General features: G+C 40.9%; 1 protein-coding gene across 1 annotated transcript; it reads left to right on the forward strand.

Annotated features, from left to right (window-relative positions):
• Positions 1–239: 239 nt before the first annotated feature.
• Positions 240–5,653, forward strand: HTR1A (5-hydroxytryptamine receptor 1A). The gene has a single exon (XM_083153151.1). The coding sequence runs from the start codon at positions 906–908 to the stop codon at positions 2,142–2,144; it is 1,239 nt and encodes a 412-aa protein (XP_083009277.1). The 5' UTR covers positions 240–905; the 3' UTR covers positions 2,145–5,653.
• Positions 5,654–9,710: the final 4,057 nt, after the last annotated feature.

Here is a 9,710-nt window from a genome sequence, read left to right on the forward strand (position 1 = left end):
TCTGTACAGTGCTGATGTGAGCATATGGGTTTAAATCGGAACAGGATTCATGATTTACTGAGAAATAACCAAATACAGGGTTTAAGTGACCGAATGCACAAGCGTAGTATCTGTCATTGATATCGATAATAATAATATTAATTGGGTTATTGAAGGGCAGGAATAAAGCATGAGCAATAAAATAGGAATTCTTTCCACTGAGCATTTGTCAGCACCATCCTCTGTATTGAACAGGTTAATATAGGACATGCTGCACTGAACAGATAGAAAAGTTTGATTCCATTAGTATTTGTGATTACATTTAAAGCCAGGACGTTGCGTGCTGCTAGCACAGGGGTTAGTTGCGTGTAGTAGAGATCAGGATGTGCGAGCTTAGACAAAAGAAGCGATCTTATGGGGAGAGTGCAAAACTACACTGCCAATCTGCAAAGCTCCGCCTGCTCTCCCTATGAAAGCGAAGGCAGTAAAATACAATGCAAGCACAGCTATGGGAAAGACTCCCACAGTAGGCTGCTGTAGATGATTTAGTGGCAAGATAGTGACTGAATTACCTCTCATTCCTTTTTGGAACTAGTAGACCAGCAGAGCACGGAGAGGGCAAGGGGCACCCCACCAAGGAGAGATGGATGTCATCTGGTAGAGAGAGAACATTGTGTGTCCTAGAGTCCAGCTCACCCTATAGGCGCTGACGTCTGCTCTCTTCTCCTACACACTGTGGAATTCAACTCTTCACCAGTCGCCAATGATTCGCCGAACCAAGAAGCGCCGACTGGAGTGGTACCCAGCACCTCTGAAACTATGCCTGATATAAAGAAGAGGAAAGCTGGGCTCTATGTGTCCTATCACAGAAAGTGAATGAGCACGGGAGGTCCCTTCTACCTGGTCCCGTCCTTGGCTTTTTGGTGATGGATGCTTTTAATAACACTACCTCTTCGGAGTACTCTTCAGAGAGGGGGAATGGTACCAAGTTTGAGGAGGTGGCTCTCAGCTACCAAATCATTACTTCTCTCTTCCTAGGGACACTGATACTTTGTGCGATTTTTGGCAATGCCTGTGTGGTGGCAGCCATAGCCTTGGAAAGGAGCCTGCAAACTGTGGCAAATTATCTCATAGGCTCTCTTGCAGTCACCGACTTGATGGTCTCCGTTCTGGTGTTACCCATGGCAGCACTTTACCAAGTGTTGAACAAGTGGACTCTCGGCCAGGTAACCTGTGACATTTTTATTTCTCTAGACGTTTTGTGTTGCACCTCTTCCATTCTGCATCTGTGCGCTATCGCATTGGACAGATACTGGGCTATAACTGATCCAATAGACTATGTCAACAAGCGGACTCCTAGGCGAGCTGCTATCCTTATTAGTCTGACATGGGTAGTGGGGTTCTCGATATCCATCCCACCAATGCTGGGCTGGAGGACATCCGAAGACAGGTCTGACCCTGATGCTTGCAAAATAAGTGAAGACCCTGGTTACACCATCTACTCCACTTTTGGGGCGTTCTACATCCCATTAATTCTGATGTTGATATTGTACGGTAGGATATTCAAAGCAGCCAGGTTCAGAATTCGAAAAACTGTGAAAAAAACCGAGAAGAAGAAAGTGGCAGATACTTGCCTGACGGTCTCCCCGGCAACCATACAGAGGAAAAGCAACGGGGAACCCAGCAAGAACTGGAAGAGGAGTGTGGAGCCTAAGCCCAGCAGCTCTTGTGTGAATGGGGCAGTGAGGCATGGAGAGGATGGCGCTGCCTTAGAGATTATTGAGGTCCACCATCAGGGCAACTCTAAAAATCACCTGGCACTGCCAAACAACTCAAGTGACAGCACATCCCTTCCTTGCTTCGACAAAAAGAACGACAAAAGCACTGATGCTAAAAGGAAAGTGGCTTTGGCCAGGGAGAGGAAAACAGTCAAAACTTTAGGTATTATCATGGGCACCTTCATCTTCTGCTGGCTTCCATTCTTCATTGTTGCCCTTGTTTTGCCCTTTTGTGAATCCTGCCACATGCCACAATTACTGTTCGACGTTATCAACTGGCTAGGTTACTCTAACTCGCTCCTCAATCCCATCATATACGCTTATTTTAATAAAGATTTCCAAAGTGCTTTTAAGAAAATCATCAAGTGCAAATACCGTGGACAATGAAGAAGAATATTCCCATTTGTTGCCTGCCTTGTACTCATTAAAGAAGAACATTTGTTATCCACGCTTGTGTCATTGAAATCCTTGAGTCAACATTCATTGAAAGAGTTGTGCATCGGATGGGGCTCTTGGCACTTGAAGGACCCAAACATAGTTCTTGTTCACCTCAATGAAACCTATGCTCAATGGCTGCCATTATTTCCGTGTGAAATATTAGATACAGTATTTATATATTCGATATTTTTTCATTGGCCACTGATGACCAGTGGGGGAATTTTTTTCAAATTGTCTTCTGAAACTATTTGCACAGACCAAGGGGCTGACGATCTGTTGCTAAATGTTGTTCCATGTATACTGTACGTCTAGAGGCGGCTGTAACTATTGTACTGGTACGCGGCTGTTATTATGTAACAACTTTTGTTTTTCTTCCTCTTCCCCATCAGTTGCGATTTAAGGGAGAGAAGGGATTTGCTGTGTTCTCTGCAATTCCCATCGCCCACCTCAATGTATGGAAACAAATCATCCTATGCATCAATTCAACTGTTTATAAGTTCAACTGAATAAGATTGTCCAATAAAAGAGACACACTAGATCAGTCAGTATTGTATGTAGACATGTAATTATGGCCTGAATGTACAGTATTAACTCGCAATATTCGCTGGTGATAATACAATTCGCAAGTTTATTTCAAATAAACTTTGCCTTTGCAGTGCAATCACATCATTTGTCTTGTGTAATGCAGGGAATAATCCATGTGTTCAGTCTCGGTAGAAGAATTGCAGATGCAGAGATTTTGAGGCGATGAGCTGGCTGTGGAATGTACTATGCTGCGTGGTGCTGTGATACTGAACGAAGGTGTTTTTTTTTAAATGACTTATCGAAGAGTTCAGGAATGTGTGTAGGTGCCTTTGTTCAATTTGCACTAAAGGATCGTTCTTTAATGCTATTTACAGACATCAGTACCTGCAGGTAAAGTCTAAACTGCAGCTGCTGCAGTGGAACTACAAGTCCCAGCATATTCGAGCAGGACAGTCTAGCGTTTGTAATGATAGAACAACAGGGAAACTACTTAACATAGCATCTATTTTTAGCTCATGATGCTTCTTATCCACATCACAATAGTCATATACATTTTAATAAATAGCACATTATAGACTATAAACCTACAGGTGGCAATATCATAATCTGCAAAGTATATGGCTTGTGACACTTCAGTACTGTAATCATTAACCAGGTACAGTAGCATGGGATGATATTATTAATGTTTTTAGAAAGCAGATATGATCTAACCTGGAGATCAAGGATATTTGTTACTTTGCATGAGATACAAACTTGCCCTTTGAATTCCTTTTTCCAGAATGTAACAATGTGCTAGTGAGATTGACAGAAAACTGGTAATGTCAGTATGCACATCGTGAGCGGGTCGTCAGTGTTTTCTTCCGATCCGCTCACTATGACGCGGAGGGCACGATGTGCACCGTGAGCGGGTCCAATCCGATGGCGACCCGCACCCGGGAGTATGGTCGTTCTTCAGATCCTACCTGCTGCAGGTAGGATCTGAAAAACGACCAACCGATCCGCGGGACCGTGCATCGGATAGGTATCGGTCCACACAAGGACAGAGAAGGGTCCAATCACCACACAATCTACATCCATACGGTTGGAATTGGATCTAGATTGATGGGATTGGGCCCTAGTCGTCCTGGTGTGTACAAAGCATTACTCCAGAGTCTCATACACCCATCTAGCTTTTGCTTTCTGTCTCCCTCTTTTTCTAATTCTTTGCTTCTCTCTCTCTTTCTCTCTCTCTATCCCAGAAATCCATTGCAGGATTACTTCCTGCAATCATATCTCTCTCTTTTCTCACTGAGTTTCTCTCACTACCTCTCATCTTTTTTGTCACTCACCTCATTCATTCACTCACTCACTCTCTGCTTCCCATTTCTTTTTTCTCCTCTTACTTTCTACAATCATAGCTCTGTTTTCCGTCTGTTTATCTCTTCATGCATCTTTCTCTTTGTCACTCACTCTCCTCCTTAAATCATCTCTCCCCCTTTGCCTCCCTGTCTTCCCCAGTCACTCATCTCTCTTTTTCTGTCTACCTCCATCTCTCCCTCTGAGGCACCAACTTATTAATAATTTTGGCACTACCTAAAAACCGTGTCTCTGCTTGTCCCAGCAATACAGATTGTGTTAGCACCTCTGGCTATGCATGCCCAAAGTGGTTTGGCTAGGTGGGAATAAAGAAAAGCCTTTTGGCTTTGCAGATCAATATTCCCAGGTAACCAATAATGTCATCTCAAGATGATGGTGCCCAGTGGCAAAAAGAAAGCTTTTTAATGCGTGATGAATTGTCTAAAGCCTTAATCCCTATGGCAATATAAAAGGATGTAGTAAATGCACTAAATAGCTGAGCAGGAGCAAATATACAATTTCTCTGTTGTAAACATTTTGACAATTTGAGTAAATCTATGGTGTAAAAGCCAGCTAAAAGGGATTTTCTCAGCTTAAAAAAATAGACCACTATGTTCCTTTCTCCCCTTTTGATGATCTCTGCATCTCTCACCTTTGGCCAACTTTCTAGACCACTATGGGCCTTATTCTACTTCACTCTTTCTGACAAAATCCTTCTTAGATGGACAAAACCATGTGCACTGCAGGGGGGGCAGATGTAACATGTGCAGAGAGAATTAGATTTGGGTGAGTTCTTTTGTTTCTGTGCAGGGTAAATACTGACTGCTTTATTTTTACACTGCAATATAGATCTCACTTTGAAGTAAAACCCCACCCAAATCTAATTCTCTCTGCACAAGTGACATCTGCCCCACCTGCAGTGCACATGGTTTTGTCCATCTAAGAAGGAATTTGTCAGAAAGAGTGAACCAAAATAACCCCCTATGTTCCTTTCTCCCCTTTTGATGATCTCTGCATCTCTCACCTTTGACCAACTTTCTTTGCCCCTTCTGTCCATCATCCTGTCATTATTTACCCTTTCTTGTTATAGCCAGCTCTGCTCTCTGCCTTTACATAACCTACTCTTTCATAATCTCATTTCTAATTTTTCTACTTGACTGAATAATGTAGTCGCCCAACTCTACAGATTTAAAACAGGGAAGTTAACTTACTCAGGTCTTTGGAAAACCAAAATGTTTTTTTTCCCACTCTTCTTAGCTCTCTCTCACTCTCTGAAACTAATTAATAAATTCTTTGCAAGTGGAAAGAGCCAGCAGATGAGTCTGATGAGTCTGTTTTTTGCTAGTTACCTGGCTAGTTTATAACTCACCCTAAGTCTGAAGTGAGCAATCCAGAATGCCTGTTATAAAGAGCATAAGGAAATAATGGAAAGAGCTGCACACAGAATGTGACATTTATGTGTGTTGAAAAGTGTCACTTTTTAAAGATGGCGGAATGATGGGTTCATTGATGCTTATCATTGTTGTTTTATTATCCTCTCAGTTGACTTAAAATAATTTTTCCGTATTCTGAAATAAACCACCCACGACTTTTGCATATATCATTTATGATTGTTTGCCAAAAGTATCAGATCTCTATTCTTCTTGCTTCTATCTGTCAGGTTTCTCAATAAGACAGGCATAGTTCTCAGATGAGAATGCAATTAGTGCATTGTATTGTATACATTGGGAACTGGGAGATGTGAGCATTAATGAGAAAGTTGAGGGTATCTTTAGTGCTGGTTTCTTTAGAGCGTATAGAATTAAATCCCTAGAACTCTAAAGCAAATCTTCATTCAATCCAGTATTAGCATATTTAAAGTGTTTATTATTTGAGCATGTTTTCTTAATGCCATCTTTTACTTGCTAACTAAACTCCTTTCACACAATAATCCACTCCTAACCTGAATTATTGAACATGATTTCAAGTTGTGTTCAGCTGCTTGAAACCATGTTGACAATGTAACATAGAATCTGACAGCAGATAAGAACCACTTGGCCCATCTAGTCTGCCCCTTTTATGTAGGCTGGACATGGGTTATTGCCGGGTCATACTTCTACCGGCACTGGGAGATGACATCATCTCCAATAACCTGTGACCTGTCTCTCTGTATACTTTTAGTGTGACCCAGGTTGGTTGGATGATCTGGTTGCATTTTCACCCTGAAGGCTAAAGGGGTCAGTACTTGGTTCAACCCTGGTTGCGACCTGGGTTGACTTGTCAAGTAGTCCCTTTCACACCAATTCTGGGTACACACCCGAACAATTTGGCCTCATTTCTCTCAATTTTGATACAATCTCGACCGATTGTATGTGAATCGGGCATGTTTTGACATATTTTAGATCCGATTCCAATCCGATGAGCGTCCCCACTGGTCATTTGGTTGTTTTGCAGATCCTACCTGCTGCAGTCAGAATTTGAAAACGACCCTTCAAATGGGTACAGATCGTGATCAGATCATATGCACATCATGCGCTCCAACAGATCGTGCAACCATCGTATGATCATCTCACAATCTGATCATGATCGTTCTGGTATGTACCTAGCATAAGTCAGGGCTCAGATTGCCTCAGCAATATTCCAGGTCAGGGGATTTGTGTAAAACAGGTGTGAGTGACTGAGGTCTTGGCAATTTAAGAATACAGCATATGTTGAACATTGATGTGAAGACCTATTTCCGGATGTAATTGTGGCCCAATTCGTTGGCCGTCCAGGATAACAGCTAAACTCGGATGGTTTTTTAAAGGGGCGATCATTTACAAGGCATGGTTTTGCCTCGAAAGTGATCTCCTCTTTAAAAAAAATGTCTGCGTATGTTGCCCAAACTTGGGCGTCATTACATCTGACTCATAGAAAGCCATGGGGTGAAACTGTGTAAAAAGAATTAGGCTACATATTGCCCTAAGCAGCTATTAGATACTAGATATCATTTATCTAGTACATCCTGTAAAACGATAGCTGGAATGTGATTGGCTGCTATAGGCAATACCCCCACGTGTCTGCTTAGAACGTCTGTCCCCAATAATATAATCTCTGGAATCATTTCAAGTACAGGGAGTATAATGCAAGGACCAACTATCGTTATTTCAGATAGTATAGGAAAGTTCTAAACAATGCACAAAATATCTATAATTGTGATAGTGTTCTCAATATACTGTAGTAACCTTGGTTTGAATTAATATTCTCTTTAAATCCTAGTTTGGTTGATATTTTAAAACAATGGTCTTAATGAGACAAAAAAAAAACAAAAACAAATGTAAAGAGATCTGTATACTCTCTCGTTGGAAAAAGTAGATTGCTATACTGTTTTCTGAGCCAGGAAAAGTGACATGTGATTAGATACGTGCTTGGGAATGTGCAATTTAATTGGCTTACATCCAGTTACATCCTTCTATATCTGGCATGGGTTAGTCCATTATTTTCAGACACTATAAGGGCTCTCAGCCAGACCCCTGTAAAAGATAAACCAGTAATTGGCTTTAAAATGTAAGAGGTGGTCCAATTCCTTTATGCTGCTCACTAGTGATATTATTGAAACCAGCATTGCAGGAGTCGTTACGACTGGGGGAGACCAATTCACTGAGCTATTTGCAGTCATTTGTCTTTTCAGCCTCATCGGATATCCTGACAACACTTTACATGCAAAGCTGAATCTGTCAATGTAGAAAAATTGAACGCAAACTTAAAAATTGACATTTATGCATAATAATCCTGGCTTTCAACAAATTAGATGTTAATGAAGGTGCATCTTTAATGGGTGAAGGATGTGACCTTGGGTCAAGTGGGATCGTTCTGCACACCCTCAGCCTTAGAACGAGTCTGACAATGCTGTGGCCAAAGCCATTTTTATATCAACTTCTTCAAATACAGAATATGGCACTGGAGCCATTTTTTATGGAGCAAACCACAGATACGTCATATGCGCAGGGTATAGAGTCATTTCTATTGTCTGTTGCCATTTTTTCAGGAGGTGGAGGCACACGCTAAAACTTGCATGCTGACACCCTCATTGGTAGATATGCCCTGGATGGCAATATAGTGTTTGCTACATTGTTACATCAATGAACCAGAAAGGAAGACAGATTCTGCAATAGCCCTTTCACATTTTATCCTTTGAATCAGAGGAAGAACTCTGGGAGGCAATGGAGTCATCTGCCGCCGGGCTCCTGCTCCCAAGGCGGCACCCCTCCTCCCCCTACAAGTATAAGTCAGTTATTTAAAAGCCAACGGTATTGCTTCTGTGAGATATATGTGTTATCTATCTATATTTCTTAACAGAAATATATATTTTATATAAGGTTTTATTGGGTTGTGTGTGCACTGCAGGGGGCAGATTTAAAATGTGCAGAGAGAATTAGATTAGGGTGAGTCATTTTGTTTCTGTGCAGGGTAAATACTGGCTGCTTTATTTTTACACTGCAATATAGATCTCACTTTGAAGTAAAACCCCACCCAAATCTAATTATCTCTGCACAAGTAACACCTGCCCCACCTGCAGTGCACATGGTTTTGTCCATCTAAGAAGGATTTTGTCAGAAAGAGTGAACTAGAATAAGGGCCTCAGTTCCTGCTTGAGCCTGCTAAAAAATAGCCCTGGGGGCACCAATATATATCTTGCCTCCAGGCAGCTGGAACGAACTTACGCCACTGCTTTGAATCATCAATGGCCAAAACATTGATTCAAAGATATGATATGTTATGCAAATGGCGTTCCCCAGCGTGGGCTAATTTGAGATGTCTGGATATTTTGGCACTTATTGATTTTTCCTAGAATTTGGTATAATAATAAAAAAATAAATCAGTCTTTGGTGATTCATAACAGGATGAAACAGTGTAATTCAGGTTAGGAATGTCTCATCCTAACCCTAATTAGGAACCTACAGTACTGTATGTTTTTTTTTTAAATTATTGCTTCACATACAGTACAGTAAATCACACCGAACAATTCATTTGGTTTTAATAGTTATATAAATTTGTCTGTTTGATTACTGCACAAAATAACTACATTGTGAAGAGTTATTTAATCAAATGATTAACTACAGATTATAATTATTTTGCTTGATACGGTCGATATGTTTAATCATAGCCTGTTTTGCCGATTATTTTAATATTTTACTAAATTTAAAAAAGGCATTTTCACATTTGCATTCTTTATTGAAACCATACAAGCAATGCATCTATACCGAATTTTAATAATGTGTCAATCATGCAGCACAGCTGATACAATACAATATGTTGGATTCATTAGATGTCAATACCATTCTGAGTTCTAGCATGGGTCAGCAAATCAATGCTTAATGCAATACTGTATATGAATCTTTACACAGTGTGCTCATTATTGACATGGCCAGGGATTTATTGTAAAATACAATATTGATTTGAAGATGCGTTGGTTAAGGCTATAGTCTTTTTTATTTTTATTTTTACAGTGGTAAAGTGTTAGCAGCAGTTGCTTATTGACATCATCTGCTATATGGTTGAGAGGTAGTTTAATTTGCCAACAGCTGGACAGGTTGTCCTCTCTCTCTCTCTCTCTCTCTCTCTCTCTCTCTCTCTCTCTCTCTCTATCTCTCTCCCTCCCCACCTCCATCCCTCAATCTCTCTCTCGTCCTCACT

This window comes from Crinia signifera, chromosome 1 (genome assembly GCF_055691185.1).
Source record: "Crinia signifera chromosome 1, ASM5569118v1, whole genome shotgun sequence".
NCBI classification, from domain to species: domain Eukaryota; kingdom Metazoa; phylum Chordata; class Amphibia; order Anura; family Myobatrachidae; genus Crinia; species Crinia signifera.

Coding starts and splice junctions, on each gene's coding strand:
- HTR1A (XM_083153151.1), top strand. CDS start 906: ATGGATGCTTTTAATAACACTACCTCTTCGGAGTACTCTTCAGAGAGG.